This window comes from Pagrus major, chromosome 13, assembly GCF_040436345.1.
Source record: "Pagrus major chromosome 13, Pma_NU_1.0".
Classification (NCBI taxonomy): domain Eukaryota; kingdom Metazoa; phylum Chordata; class Actinopteri; order Spariformes; family Sparidae; genus Pagrus; species Pagrus major.
In genome coordinates, this window is record NC_133227.1 from 8,440,608 (window position 1) to 8,455,751 (window position 15,144).

General features: G+C 41.7%; 2 protein-coding genes across 3 annotated transcripts; one reads left to right on the forward strand and one right to left on the reverse strand.

Moving 5' to 3' along the window:
- Positions 1-539: 539 nt before the first annotated feature.
- tpte (transmembrane phosphatase with tensin homology) lies at positions 540-7,348 on the forward strand. 2 transcript variants are annotated; one of them, XM_073479404.1, is made up of 19 exons: positions 540-926; positions 1,323-1,413; positions 1,518-1,598; positions 1,681-1,728; positions 1,826-1,987; positions 2,488-2,607; positions 3,739-3,838; positions 3,948-4,011; positions 4,144-4,208; positions 4,414-4,474; positions 4,555-4,636; positions 4,769-4,857; positions 5,009-5,070; positions 5,169-5,249; positions 6,193-6,298; positions 6,400-6,497; positions 6,574-6,669; positions 6,763-6,833; positions 6,910-7,348. In XM_073479404.1, the coding sequence occupies exons 2-19, from the start codon at positions 1,367-1,369 to the stop codon at positions 7,010-7,012; spliced, it is 1,536 nt and encodes a 511-aa protein (XP_073335505.1). In that variant the 5' UTR covers positions 540-926; positions 1,323-1,366; the 3' UTR covers positions 7,013-7,348. The 2 variants fall into 2 exon arrangements, with proteins under 2 accessions (XP_073335505.1, XP_073335506.1); XM_073479405.1 differs by lacking the exon at positions 540-926 and adding an exon at positions 940-998.
- An 82-nt stretch (positions 7,349-7,430) lies between these two features.
- On the reverse strand, positions 7,431-14,898 carry smpd1 (sphingomyelin phosphodiesterase 1). The gene is made up of 9 exons (XM_073479020.1): positions 14,709-14,898; positions 14,281-14,531; positions 12,088-12,408; positions 11,486-11,766; positions 11,029-11,202; positions 10,545-10,716; positions 10,195-10,271; positions 8,930-9,075; positions 7,431-8,833 (listed from the first exon to the last, which is right to left on the reverse strand). The coding sequence occupies exons 2-9, from the start codon at positions 14,482-14,484 to the stop codon at positions 8,415-8,417; spliced, it is 1,794 nt and encodes a 597-aa protein (XP_073335121.1). The 5' UTR covers positions 14,485-14,531; positions 14,709-14,898; the 3' UTR covers positions 7,431-8,414.
- Between the last annotated feature and the right edge of the window lie 246 nt (positions 14,899-15,144).

The window sequence follows — 15,144 nt, forward strand, 5'->3', positions numbered from 1 at the left end:
AGATCATATATTAATAGATAAATTCAAAAATAAAACCTGAAATAAATAAATGGGGCAATAGACATCAACTTAAATATAAATATATAAATGAGTCAATATAGTCCAAGCAATAAATATGTTTTCATTTTCAAAACTTGTATTTATGTCAGGATTTATTTCATAGGCATATGTATTTACTTAAGTAATCATTTATTTAATATTGACATAAATTGCATTCCACAAACATCCTCATATGAGTTGGTTAATTGTGTAAGCTGTAAATAATCAAAACCTAAAGTTATTAAATAAATGAAGTGCAATAAAAAAAATAGTTCCCTCTATGAGATAATGGCCTGAAATACACTGGAAATATTAAAGTAGGTCTCAAGTACAAGTACCTCAAAGTACTTTTACTTACACCACTTGGTGCTTTGGTTAAGCTGAAAGCAGTAACTTTAAAGGACTGGTTGGTTTGGGAATGTACGTTTAATGAAAAGCAGATGTTGCAGGGAGGAGAGAGGAGAGGAGGAGAGAAGAGAGGAGGAGAGAGGAGAGGAGAGGGGGGAGAGGAGAGGAGAGGAGAGGAGGTGTGAGGGCACCACAGCTGCCTGCTGGCTCACTTTTAAAGCTGGTGCTCGCAGCTAAACAGCTCTGTAACAGTTACATGGAGGTTGTGGTCAGGCCCAGTCAGCGGAAGAGGACAGATGAGTAGAGTAACAAGGAAAAAAGGACCGAGCGTTTCTTTTTTTTTTTTTTTTTTCCACAGAGCTCCAGGAAGTCTGAAACCGCTACGTCTGCAAAAACACCGACGGAATAGTGGATGAAGAGAAAGAGAGAGAGAGAGAAAAAATCCACCCGGTTAACCTTTGAACTGTTTTCCTCCGTCCTCACAAGAAGAAGTCACAAGACAAAGTCAAAGTAGAGTTTCACGGATGACTGTCCGCACGGTAAGCAGCCGCTGCGAGTTTAGCTAGTTTTTAGGGTTCGAGCTAATTTCGGTGTCAACGTGTAAACAAACGGTACGAGGAGAGAGGGGAGGACTGTGGGAGGGAAGTGGGGAGTTGTTTTCATTTTTCTGTCGAGGTAATAATGATTCCCGGGCACTTCCTTCACTTTCCTGCTAATTCCTTGCTTCACTGGTGATTAGTTGAAGGCTAATGAGCTCCTGGATGCTTATCAGACTTTCAGGATAAAAGTGTTCCTGCCTTTTGAAGTGTTTCTGTGCAACACTAACGTTGTATTTCAGAGCTCCTTAAGTTTTTGTCCTCTGGTATTTCTTTCCTGTCTGTAACATTGGAACAACATGCTCAGCAAGGGAGTTTTTTAATGTTTTTGCACTGCAGAGACTACAAGTTGGGAACAAAGCGAGGAGGGAGACACACACATCATGTCCTCTGTCCACTTCAATCCAGGGTCGGATTCAGGTGTGAATGGGTGAGATGGCTGTTTGTTGTTGCTTCATTCTTGTCTTTCAATCCGACCATTTTGTGAAGATCTGATCTTGTTTATGTTGCCCGTCTTTCCCTTGTCTGTGTTAGAAACATTGCAAAGATGGAGGATGCTACAGTGGAGATTGATGATGGGAAGGATGAGAGCGTGGTACCAGACACAATGTACCAGTAAGTTTATACACTTTGTGACTGCAGACGATACGGCAAATTTGATTCCATGGATAACTGTACACCGTCTCCTCCTTTGCAGCAATATACGGAAGAAGATAGCACCTTTTGTTATGTCCTTTGGATTTCGGTGAGTGTGTTTCAGAGGGTCACCTAGAGAGATGATTGCCAATCATGGTTCTCCAGCCTGGTAGTGTCTCATGATGCTGTCTGTCTTTTCCCTCCAGTATATTTGGAGTGATTCTGATCTTTGTGGACTTTGTGCTGGTGATTGTGGACCTCTCCCTGCCAGCCAGGAGCAGAGAGGTTGGAGATGCCATAGAGGCCGTGTCGCTCATCATCTCGTTCTTCTTCCTCATTGACGTGCTCATGCGGGTCTATGTGGAGGGGTGAGTGAGTGCGCTTGTGCAATCGAATGTATCCTTATATATTTCTCACAGCCTTCTGTTAAATCTTACCTTTGTGAAGCTTGTAATGTTAATTATTTGCTGAGGCTTTGTTAGTGGGGGGTTAATTCAGGATTCAGATAGGAATATATTGGAAACTGCACTTCCCCCGTGCAACTGCTTGCTTGTGAAAGTGAGAACAAGAAATGCTTTAAAAGAGTGATGCAAACATTCCCACAGTCCTGTGTCAGCATAAATCAACTGATTAACCGTTAAACAGGAAGTTGTGAAGAGGAAGCTGGACAGGAAATGTATGGCATGTTTCGGGCTGGTCACTGGGAAACATAATGACTCAGAGCTCTAGTACAGCTGTCACTGACTTTCTCTTCTAGTTCTGTCTTATTAATTAATCAAGATTCAGGCACATACCATTGGTTGCATGATCTGGTTTTCTCTGCAGCATGTTAATCGTCTCATGTTTTGTTTAATTAACCGTCTTTCAGGTTCAAAGTTTACTTCAGCTCCAAGCTGAACATCATAGATGCCTGTGTTGTGGTGATCACGCTGGTGGTCACTATGGTCTACACCTTTTCTGACCTGACAGGAACCAGTCTCATCCCCAGGTACCTTCTTTCTCCTGCATACCCAGCTAAAAGGCTGGATTCACATCAAAACAGGCGGTGCGGCGATAATGCAGGTTTTCCCTTTCATTTTAATGGGGGTAGTCTGTTTTGTGATGTGACAGTTGAAACTGACTCAGCTTTTATAGAAACACAGCCCGACGTCACATTGCAATGGCCAATCATATAAGCTGGTGATCAGATTCGCAGCATGAATGACCAAAACCACAGCGGAGTGTAACGTCATGTGTCATGTATATTCACTCAGTTTGGCGTGCCAATGATCACTGGAGGACCGCATGCTTAACCTGCTGTGACAGAAGCATGACGGCAAATCAGAAGCAGAGTTGAAGGGGTCAGGAGCTGGGCATGTTATTGAGCATGGCTAAATGCTACAGAGGGAACACGACAGACATTTCTCTGTGTAGTGCTTCGTTTTACTTGTGATCACTCTCTTTTTATTTATGTTGCCTGATTAGACCTCTTCTCAGGACTGTGTACAAACAGTGCTATGCTATGCTATGCTATGCAAACAGTTATTAACATCTCCCACATTCTCCTGTTAATTTTATTGCACCTGTTAGGGTGTGACAATTTACACCTGTGTCATTTTTTGTTAGTCCATCGAGTTTGGTTACATCATGTAATTCCCAGATTAGCTCCACTTGGCTATAGGTCCAACCAGCCAGGGTAATTGAAAATACCTGCGCAGGTGCACAGGGCCTTTAAAAAGTTATCGAATGCAAATACAACTGTGTGGCTTAGCTTACTGTACAGTAGAGCCTTTTTAAATACTGCAAAAAATAATAGTTTTTCTTTGGGAGCTCTGTTTACTGTTAATGCTATTGCCTCAATGGATATATTTCAGAATGATACTGTAAGATTGTGATATACAGTTCTTCTTTCCGGACATTTCATATTAAGCAGAAGAGTATTTAATTGTGATATCTTAAAATACTGATCAGTAATGTAAATTGATTTCAACCATAGTGCCCACCTCTAACGTCACCCCCCGGTACATAGAGGGACCTTATTATTGCTTTACATATTTTAAAGAATGCCTTATAAAAATGTAGGGTGAATTATTCTCTCTCAGTGCTGTTAAGATGTGTTTATTCATTCATTCTTCATCAGGGTGGTGACATTTCTTCGTTTCCTGAGAATAATAATCCTGGTGAGGGTTTTCAGACTGGCAGCTCAGAAGAAAGAGCTGGAGAAGGTCACAAGGAGGATGGTAAGCTCATCACCTAATGTAGTGAAGTTCACCCTGTGTGGAATTAGAGTTGGCATCAAAAGAGAAGCTGTCTACTACTTCTTGATGATTGATTTATCGTCTTTCTCAGGTTTCTGAGAACAAGCGGCGTTATCAGAAGGATGGATTTGACCTTGACCTCACCTATGTCACAGGTAGTTGTTGTATGCGGTATAATGCAAAGAAAAAAACCCCCACCATACATGCATGTCAGAAAGTACAATCCAAATTGATTACTAAAAATCACACCCTTGAAGTGGAATGTTTTTTGCACAATTCTTCTCTAGACCGTGTCATCGCCATGTCCTTCCCCTCCTCTGGGAAGCAGTCGTTCTACAGGAATCCAATCAGGGTGAGTCTGACACAAACTGGGTACATGCATATCAAATGAGCCTACTTTCATCACTCACTTGCTTTCACTTGAATTAAACTCATCAATTTCAAAATTAATCCATCCATAGGCACCACTGACACAAGGGACTTCCAACAAAAACTGGACCTCTAAGTGTACGCACATATGCACACAGGTGTAACCTATTTCTCTTCTTTCTGTGCAGGAAGTAGCAAGGTTCCTAGACACTAAACATGAAGGCCACTATAAAGTTTACAACCTCTGCAGTAAGTTGGCAACGCCTCACATCACATGTTCTGCATTCCTTTTTATGTAGAAATACACAAACGTCATCTTTTGTTTTCAGGTGAGAAAGGCTACGACCCTCAGTTCTTCCACTACAAGGTCGAGCGCGTGTTCATTGACGATCACAACGTCCCCTCCTTGGAGTGAGTCACACATTCTGCTGTGATGTGTCATTTTGTTTCACCTCTCACTTTTACTTGTAATAATTATCCTGGAGCACTTTAGATATGAGCTACACAAGAGGGCCTGCTAGCCTGTCTTTGTGTTTGTCTCAGGGACATGCTGAAATACACAGCAAACGTGAGGGAGTGGATGTCTGCTGATCCCCAAAACATCATCGCTATCCACTGTAAAGGAGGGAAAGGTGATGCCAAAGATTGTGACTTGTTTCATTATCATTTTGTGTTTCATTTGAGTTGATTGAAGGTATTAGTTAAGTGCACAGTTGTTGAAAAGGTGCAGCTTTCACTCATAGTTTACCCTCTACTGACAATATACTACCATTCTCTTTACAGGACGCACCGGTACTATGATTTGCACCTGGCTTATCGACAGTGACCAGTCTGAGAGTGCACAGGTATGTCTCTTTAATTTTGATATTAGTTCAAGCAAGTGTTAATGAATTGGTAAAACATTTTGTAGCCAGACTGTGATTCCTTTGTGTTTGTCTACCAGGACAGTCTGGACTATTTTGGTGAGAGGAGGACAGACAAGAGTCGGAGCTCCAAGTTTCAGGGAGTGGAGACCCCCTCTCAAGTGAGAACAAGCTACCGAGGGGACAAACTTACAGAGACTATTTTTTGATAGTGGCATTTAGTGTGAAATGTTGCCATCTACACTTAAGGCCACTTTGTGTAGAATTAGAAATAATGCTGAAGGGCACCTCCCAGTGGACAAAAACTAAACTGTGGCAGTGGAGTGTGGAGTCAAACTATTATCAGCTGTGTGTGATGTGTGTGTATATCTCCTTTATAGAGGATAACGTACACATACTGTGTATGTATGTGTGTGTGTGTGTGTGTGTGTGTGTGTGTATATATATATATATATATATATATATATATATATATATATATATATATATATATATATATATATATATATATATATATATATATATATATATATGCACGCAGTGTATACATGTGATTTTGTTTTCCTTTAATCTCGGCAGTTTAAAGGGACAATTCACCCCAAAATCAAAAAAATACATATTTTTCATATTTGTAGTGCTGTTCATCCATCCAGATTGTTTGGTTAGCAACTTAGCTACCCTATTGTTTACATCCCACACTGTCACAAGCATGAGCCTCTTGACCATGTGTCCTTGTGGTTTCCGGAGAAAGAAAATGGTCCTTACATGAAACTGCTCACAACAAGGACTGTGGATTAGCATGAGTAGCCGGGTCATGAGACACTGCTGTTGAGCTTTTTGAGCACCACAAGCTGAGTGTCATCTAGTTCCATTATATTCAAGAGAAGGCAAACATTTCTATGACCCATATCCCCAAAACTTGGCAACTCACATCAAAACAATCTAGAAGGATCAATGGTAAGAGGAAGAATATGTATTTTAGATTTTTGGCTGAACTGTGCGTTTAAGATTTGAATTGATTATCAGTTGAGAAAATGAATATAAGATTTCCTCATAAAACCTTATTTTAGATGTTTTAACTCTGTTGTGTCTGTGAAACCACAGAGCCGGTACGTGGGGTACTACGAGATCATGAAGTCCAAGTTCAACAGACAGCTGCCTCCACCTAAAAGCCTCACGATCAAGAGCATCCGCATCCACTCCATAGCAGGTGAAACCCAGCAAACCAGCGACACTCCGATAAGTAACTTTTATCCTTTTACATTTCTCTTCATGTCCGTGTTCATATCTGCTTTTTACGCTCTTACTTAGGTGTGGGTAAAGGTGATGGCAGCGATCTGAAGGTGAAGATTATTTTGAAGAAAGAGCTGGTGTTTCAGTGTGTGTGTGCCAAACAGGAGAACTGCACAGTAAGTCTCACACACTCATCAGGTCACATCGACTCATTTGTTGAACGGGTGATTAACACTTCTCTGGTGTTTAAAGGTGTTCCCCGATGTGGGCAGCAACGCTGCAGTCATCAGCCTGCAGAATGGGCCTGTGGTTGAGGGGGACGTGAAGGTCATGTTTGAGTCAAGTGCCGTGAGTGCATGCTTTTACTTTTTTTAACCATGTAAGGAAAGCAGGGGTTTAGCCTGAGCCTATGATTCAGATTCTTTTCATCTTCCTCTTTAGGGTCTGCCAAAAGGATACGAAGATGTTCCGTTCTACTTCTGGTTCAATACCTCCTTCATAGAGGATAACAAGTATGTTTCTGTAGCATTTGACTCAAAGTTTCATATTCTGCTTTGACGTTCGAGCTGACCTCCAAACTCTCCACAGGCTATTTCTACCCAGGGACGAGCTGGACAACCCGCACAAACCCAAGACCTGGGACCTGTACAAGGAGGACTTTGGTGTCACCATGTTCTTCTTAGATCCGTAATAGAAGCCCCGAATGGGACAAAAGGGCTTGTTTCAATTTTACTTTTAATGATGGATGGTGAACAGAAATTGGTGGATTGAACACTAACTCAAAAAATTAACGAGAGGCATTAAATTTCTTATGTTCAAATATTGTTGAATGCAGTGGGCTCAACCACCGAGTCAAATCCTGTAGACTGCAGTGTTGCTCTGAGTTGTGGCACTTAAACTGAAATTGATAAGGATGATATATGTGAAAATACTTGTCATGTCTTCCAGTGAATCATTTGCTATCTGTATGTGTGTAGGACTGTTTTGGCTGTCCTAAAATAAAATGTAAGTGTACATATCAAGTTTACTTCCCAGTGCTGCTATGATTTCATCCCCAGAGTATTTACTCCATTTGAAACTACTACAAACGAAATGAACTGACACAAGTATCAGATATTATCTTTTATTCACAATTTATACAGTCTGTAAATTATTGCTCATTTTACAAGTTGCATTACTTGTCATGCTCATGTTTCACCGCAGGTCGTATAGATCAAGATCTCAAACTCGTCCCATGCTCATCACACTTTAGGGTCTGGTCTATCGAGCTTGTTTCTATTAAACCTAAAAACGTGAACTATCCAACAAAGAATTAAAGTGCAGATTTAGAATACTGTTAGTCATTCAGCTTTGCCAACCTCTTTGCTGAATCAGATAGTCCGGCGCACTAAGGTAGATACTTTACAAACTGACCTAAATCCTCACATACAAACTGACCGAGGACTATCATAATTAAGTGATGACAGTGTACCATGTAGCAACTCTGCAAAGCTCCAACCTGAGAAGTGATGGCTGAGGTCTAAATCCACCAGATTCAATAAGTTATCATCCTCAAATCTCAGCAAAAGCTATGTTCACATTGCCTGGCGGGACAGGTGAAAAGGACAGTTTGACAATTTTAATGTAAACACTTTGTTTCACAATCTGATGAAAACTTTGGGATTTTATAAAGCCTATCCTGAAAATGCTCATGGACATTGACACCGAGAAGAATTTCGACATTTGGTCCGAGCGATTCCTTAGCAGAACAACATTTAAGCAAAAAAAGTTGCAACATTATTGTGAAGTACGGATTTGTTTAACAGTCTCCCTGATACAAGGCACCCAGTACAGCAGAACTGCACAACATCTTTCAGAACAGTTTCAAGCAGTCTTTACACAACTGTCATTACAAAACAGCTGTTGACACACCCAAGGCAGGCTACGGATCACAATCTGATGTCTTTGTAAAACATCACTGACAAGAAAAAGGCATAACAGAACTCAATAGAACAGTCTTCATTGACCAACCAGCAACAGGACAAACTTTTCAGCTCGGTTTCATATTTGGTCATTGCTCCCTCCCCGCACAGACATTCAGTCCACACTTAAGGTCAACAAAGGGTTTTTCTGGCAGCCCGGGCCAAATTTCCTCCAAAACCATTGAGGAGGTCGCACTGCTCCAGCTCATCGTACCGCCCGCTTCGCAGAAAGCAGAGCACCGAAGTTTTGCACGTCTCCTTGCAGGGCTCCGACACGTGTCCTTTATGTCTGAAATACCAGAACTTCTGGAAGGCCCGGTCATCTTTGATTAAGGTCTGCATGAGCTCGTCGCAGTTGGATGGGAAGAGACTGGTCAGACCATAGGCTTTGGTGGCACGATATAACAGTGTCCATTTGGGGTCCTGCTCTGGGGTATTTGGTGCTTCTGGCCTGTGGTTTACCTCCGTGAGGTTCAGGATGTAGGTTTCGTGGTCGAGCACAAGTCGAGAGCTTCCTTGGTAATTCCCATCCACATAGTAGACACGATAACCTGGAAAGAGGAAAAAATAAAAATAGTGATTTAGTTTTCTTTACCAATATTTGTGTTGCTTCTGAAATGTTGGGAAAACTAGTTAAATGAACTCACCTGGGTTAAGATTAATATAAGTAGTGACACTGGGAGCGATGAAAGCCACTCCCAGTGGGCGTGTCATGGTCGCCTCGTCATAAAACATCTGAAACTCATCCAAATGTGTATGGCCAAAAAACTGTCCTGTAATTGTGCTTTCATACCTGTTACAAAAAAAAAAAAAAAGTCAAAATAACCCTTCCAAGCATAAAAATTCTCTGACATGGTTTTTGCAGAAAGAAAATAAGCATAATTACCACATTAAAAAACCTTAAAGTGGCACCTACTCATTCTCCCAATATTAAAAATTCCAGAATATATGAATATTCAAATATTTTGCATTTGACAAGTTTAACTTCTGAGCACAAGATGTCTCCTACTTCACTGTAAAGTCCATTAATTCAATGGGGCTTTATTGGCATGAAAGTTTAACAACAATGTTGCCAATGCATCTGTCCAAATACTCGGACAGAACACAACAAATAACACCAACACAACACCAATTATCATTATTATTATTATTATTATTATTATTATTATTAACACCATTATCAGTGCATGCACATTGGAAACTTCAAGTTTCCACTTCACACTGTGTACAAGGAATATTTGAATAAGATTGGCTTTCAAAACTAACTGATCAATGCTCGCAGGCCTACTCTTGAGAAAAAAAAAAGATTTTCAAAGAGCATAGAAAATTTACACGGTTAGTAAAGAATGCAAGTACAGCTCTGCACATACGTCATTCAGCACAGTGAAGCTCAAACATTCAACTGTTGGAACAAAGAAAAACACAATTTTGACTAGAAGGGGACTTTAAACAAGGAAGAGAGATGATACAAGTTGTAGGTGGCAAAAAGTCAGTGTGCCACATGCAACTCTAACCACAGTAGGACACTGACCTTTAAAAAACAAAAACTAAACAACTTGCATATTCATTAAGTAAAGCAGATACACAACACCACACAAGATTCTGCCGTGCAAACAAAAGAGGAAGTGAAAGAAGCATTGCTGGTAAAAAAGTCAACCACATATTTAACTGACTATAATTATCTTTACATCTGCACTTATCCAAAGAGACCCATCCTACCGATAATCTGGATTGAATATCATATACTGGCATCACACTTAAAAAGAGACATCAGCTGAAAGTGGCACATTAACAAGAAACCACTGCTGAATGTACAGAACGTTGTGTGTAAAGACACACAATGATGTACAACCTCCATTTCTAACACCTCTGGGTGCCTGCATCTTTAGGTTTAAATGATCAGTGTGGCTACCTGTTGACAATGTGATAGTAGTTCCAGCTCCAGCTGCCAAGACACAGTCCAGGTGGGATGTGACCGATGATATGTACCTACATAAACAAGACAATGACATCACGTAGAGGACGGTTATTGCCCTCATAAAATAATATTTTTTATTGCCATCTCATGCCCAGTACCAGTAGCTAAAGGGAAGCAAATGAGAAAGTCATTATCAACATCTACAATGATGCATGTGACTGAGGTAGGACGTGAACCCGAGCCTCATTTAAACCACACCGACTGTTTTATTAGTTTTACAATGTGACGTGACCAAACTGACCCCAATTCTTCTTTCAGCTTTTGGTTTTTGCTGCTCGACTCACCTTCTCTCCCTTGTCCTCACTGGCCTGGAGTGTATGGACCAGCCACTGCAGCTGGTTAGCAGGATCGGTGGAGTTCACCATCAGCCAGAAGTTTTCTCGAGCGCAGAAGTTCATGTTGAGGGAGACCACTCTTAGACCAGGCTGAATCTCCATTGTGTAGAATCCTCCATATCTGACAATAAAACCAAAAAAACATGGCAGAAGGATTCAGAAAGGGAATTTCCATCTCTGGGGTCACTCATGGAAAAAAAAAAAAACATCTACTGTTTCTAGGGAACAATATGCTGAAAACAACTGAAAACAACCACTTCTGTTTGCAAACAGTTCCTATTTTTAAAACTAGATCTAAATCTTTGCTTTCTTTTACTTCTTATTTTTTTATTAACAAGACATACATCTTCTATACAGGGTGGCCTGACCTGAACAATAACATCAACACCCATACACATTTAGATAGAATAAAAAAAACATGAATATCAAGAACCTCAAAGTCTTCAAAGCCTGCTCTGGTAACCATGGTGCCCATTCCTCTGCCATTGTATCATAGAGCCAGGCGCAAGATCTGTTGCCGTGAACAAAAGGCGGTGGGAAGCTGTTCACTGGTGTACTCTCGTGGTTCCCTATAGCAGGGTAAACCGTCACATTAGGTCCCAGGTGTCTGGACAAAAGACAGGATGAAGAGGATCAATTCCAGGTATCACATGACAAACATCTGACCAAAGCAGCAGCAAGAAAACCCTGAATGTTATCAACATTTGGAGTCAGAGTACAAGGCCAATTTGAGGTTAAATCCAAAGTCCAATAGCAGCTGTCTAAAAAAAAAAAAAAACTACCTTGACAGCCAAGTGGGCGCTGGTTAATCTGCAGTAATACCACAATTTTATGAGTGAAGGGCCCAATTATGTTCTTATCTTGCACCAAAAAACTCAAACACTAATTACTTGCGGATGAGCCTGGAGATGACTGAAAGTGCCGACAGCTGCTGTTTCCTGGTCTGAGACCAAACATTGTGCGCCGGTATGTCTCCGGTCCAGTAGACCCAGTCCCAGGGTCCGGCTGTGGCAGCGTTTTCCAGGAGGTTCTCCACCGTCCGCAGCGGCAGGTCACACTTACTGTAGGTTCCCCAGTACCCAGCTTCCCTCCGCCTCCAGCTGGGAGAACCAGAATCTTTACGGCAACACAGAGGGGCCTTGCAGTCTGCAGTGCTGCCGGCTAGATATTCCTGTCAGTGGAGATGGTTAAAAGCAGTCAGGTGACTGAATTCAGCCTACTGTTTTCTGGTTAGTCACTCTAAATTTCCTGGGAAAAGTGCAACATTTCTTTCAGGTAATTCATTAACTTCAACCTTGTATCTTTGTAGAGTATGACCTGAACACAGAGGTTGAATATCAGCTGTCCACTATCAATATGAAACTGCATTTATTGCACACAATTTCTTGTAGAAAAACTTTGAGGCAATACGAAAGCTCTAGCATGTTATCAAACTTATAAAAAAAAAATCTGGATTTGGGGTGATTCTTTTCTCTCCACAGCACACACTCACCTGGTCCCAGTGGATGTCGGTTAGAAACAGGACCCTGCTCTGTGGAGAACCAGGTTTGGGAGGAGAGGGTGGTGTCACAGGGGGCTTTGGGGCCTTCGGCAGAGTGATGTTCCAGGGTGCGTAGATGTCAAATTTGCCACAGGAAGGCCCCACCAGCAGAGCGCATGCTTCAGAGGGCCACAGGAGGGACTGCTGCAGAGCCCGGATAAAGTCGTCCCTGAACAACTCGATTATTTGGCGACAAACCTGCTCGTCAGCCAGATGGAGACGGATACACGCCTCGCCTACCGCCTGTGCCACTCGCTCTTCATTTGTGTCGCTCTAGGAGAGAAGAAAGGCAGAACAGGAAAAAAATGCTTCACTGACTGACCACAAACTTCCTGAAAAATGTGTCTATAATTCCTACTGACTAGACCAGAATATAATGCATGACATTGGTCACACTTCCTGAACGTTGGCAGCATTCATGTTACATTTGCACTTTTTATTTTAAGAAAAATGAATCTGAAATCCTGTGTTTCAGGTCAACGGCTGTGGCTAGCTGACAAAGGGAGCACCTTAGGTCAACCAAGAGACCATATGATCAAGATGTCTCAAGCATGTTTTCATGCTAAATCAGCTAAAAACACGCTTTTGAAGTGGCAGAACAAGAACCAGACCTTCTCAATATGGGGCCTTAGTGTCACATGCCACATTTGTTTGCGAACTTGAGTGACCCTGTGTAGTCACTGTGCAATTGGTTTTAGGGATGCAACAATTATTAGATTCTTATTTATAGGAAGAATATGTACCTTAATGTCCCTGTTTGAGAGTGAACAGAAACAAGGTGTAGCTGAGCCTTCAGTTATAAAACCATGACATTTTAAACTGATTTATAGTGAAACCGCTTAATCGCTGCATCCCTAATTGGTGTTGACCTTGTATTCAATATGATCTGAAAGAAGTATGTTTGCACTGAGCAACAGGATCTGAGTCACTCACATTATTGTCTTAACATGACTGTTCTCACATCACAACTTTTAAATGAATAAATTGTGCTGAACTCAATATTTTTAAAATGAAAACATTGACAACAACATTGACACCTAAGCAGATGGAGGAAGTCAGACACGTCAACTGGTTATAAACATAACCGAACAGAGAACAGAAAAAGGAACAACGCTACCCCCAGTTATCTTTATCAGGGTCGTACATCTTGATCTCGGCTCCAACCTTCATGAAGTTTAAAATGTTTCGTTTTGCAGAAACAGGGTTAGAGGTGGTGTCAATTCAATTTTACTTCGGAGGCTGTACAGAGTCTACGATCGCGATGGACAAGATCGCAGATAGTAGAAACACCTCTCAATATAATGAACGCCATCCAGCATCACCTAAAAATACAGCCTCCAGAGTGCCTGTGATGTTGAATCAACAACTCTCTAAACAGCTGCAACCTAAAATGAACAATACACACTTCATGAAAGCAGGATTTAAAGTAGGGTTATACTAATTATCTGGGCTGATATTCAGCATTTTCCAGTTATCGGTATCTGTGATTTTTCTGTCAGACTGCTGATAAGAAACCAATTTAAAAATGTGCTACTTTGGCTGTGATGCAGCATCCTCTCACACAATGTCCCCTCCAGAACACTATCTGATTGGTAACACGTCACAATTAAAAACCTGTAAACAACTGACTAATCTGAATCTGCAAAGTGATTGGTAACTAAACGCATCAAATAAATATAGTGGAGAGGAAGAAAAAAGTAGCAGTAAAGTACCTCAAATTGATTATTATTTCATTGCCGGTTGTTCAACATGTTAACACAAAGATTAAATGAATATTGGTTCCAAATATCTGTTTTCAGCCTCCTTGATTTGTAATAATTGGTATCAGCCCTGAAAAAGCTGCATCAGTCACCACCTTGTTTAAACCATTAGTTTGATCTGGGTGTGCCCTTTTTCTTTTCTTTTTTTTCTAAATGCACTATTGCATATTGTGTTTCTTTTTCCCCATTACTTACATATTTCTGTACCGTTTGCCTCCAGTTAAAAATATCTATCTTCCTGGACTAACAGGTTGGTTAAGTAACAAACAAAAGAGCTCTTCTTGTTATAAGGAATTAAAGATCATGTATAATGTAGACCTGTTAGGTGACAGTTGCTCATTGCACCAGCATCCTCTTTAGTAAGAAAACGTGTTGGGACATTTACCAGCAGGGCGATGTCCAGGATGGTGAAAACAGCTTTGCACAAGGGGCAGGAGACGTTTCTCCAGTTGAAGCCGACCTCCCGCTGGCTGAGCTGCTGGATGAACACCAGCCCCTGCTGCTCTGAGGTGGGTGCTGGCTGACAGGAGCCGAGCAGCGTCGACGTGAGCAGCACGGTGAAGGTTATCAGCAGGGCGGGGAGCCTCATGGTGCTGGTCGGCAGCAGGTGTCCTCCGAGGACTGTGTGTTGGCAGCCTGTGTGTGGGGAGGAGGAGGAGGAGGAGGGGACGTGAACACACCGTCACGGAAGTAACACTCAGCGGTTGTTGTTTTAACAATTAGAAGAAATGACACAGAAAGAAATGTAACGGCTACCAACTTTATGCTGACAAATTAGCAAGCTAGCTGCTCTTTTTTTGCAACTGTACCGACCGAAAACGTCGTCGTCGTCGTCCTCCGCCGGGTTTGGTGAACACAGGCGGGTCAGGAGATTCAGAGTGCGGCGAGACGAGGTGGCTGGCCCCTTGTTCGTGTCCTCCTGCGTGCTGGCCGGTGTGCAGCTCACAGCTTGTTGTGGTGCGACTGAGTGAGCGTCACCGCTCCGTCTTGTGAAAGGCACGGACAGTCAGCTGACTCATCACGTGTCCAACCCCTTTTTTTTCTTTCCCTCCTCTTTCTTTATTCAGAGCAGATTGTAACAGACCGCAGCTGTTTGATCACTTAATCGACTGGTAATTACACACGAAGGGGAGAATGTGATGACCTTTCAGCTGTTTGTTTCCCCCCCAGCATGTGTTCACAATAGCTTAGTTACTTACAAAACAATGTACCTGCACATGTCCATCACAAACACAAGTTACACACTGCA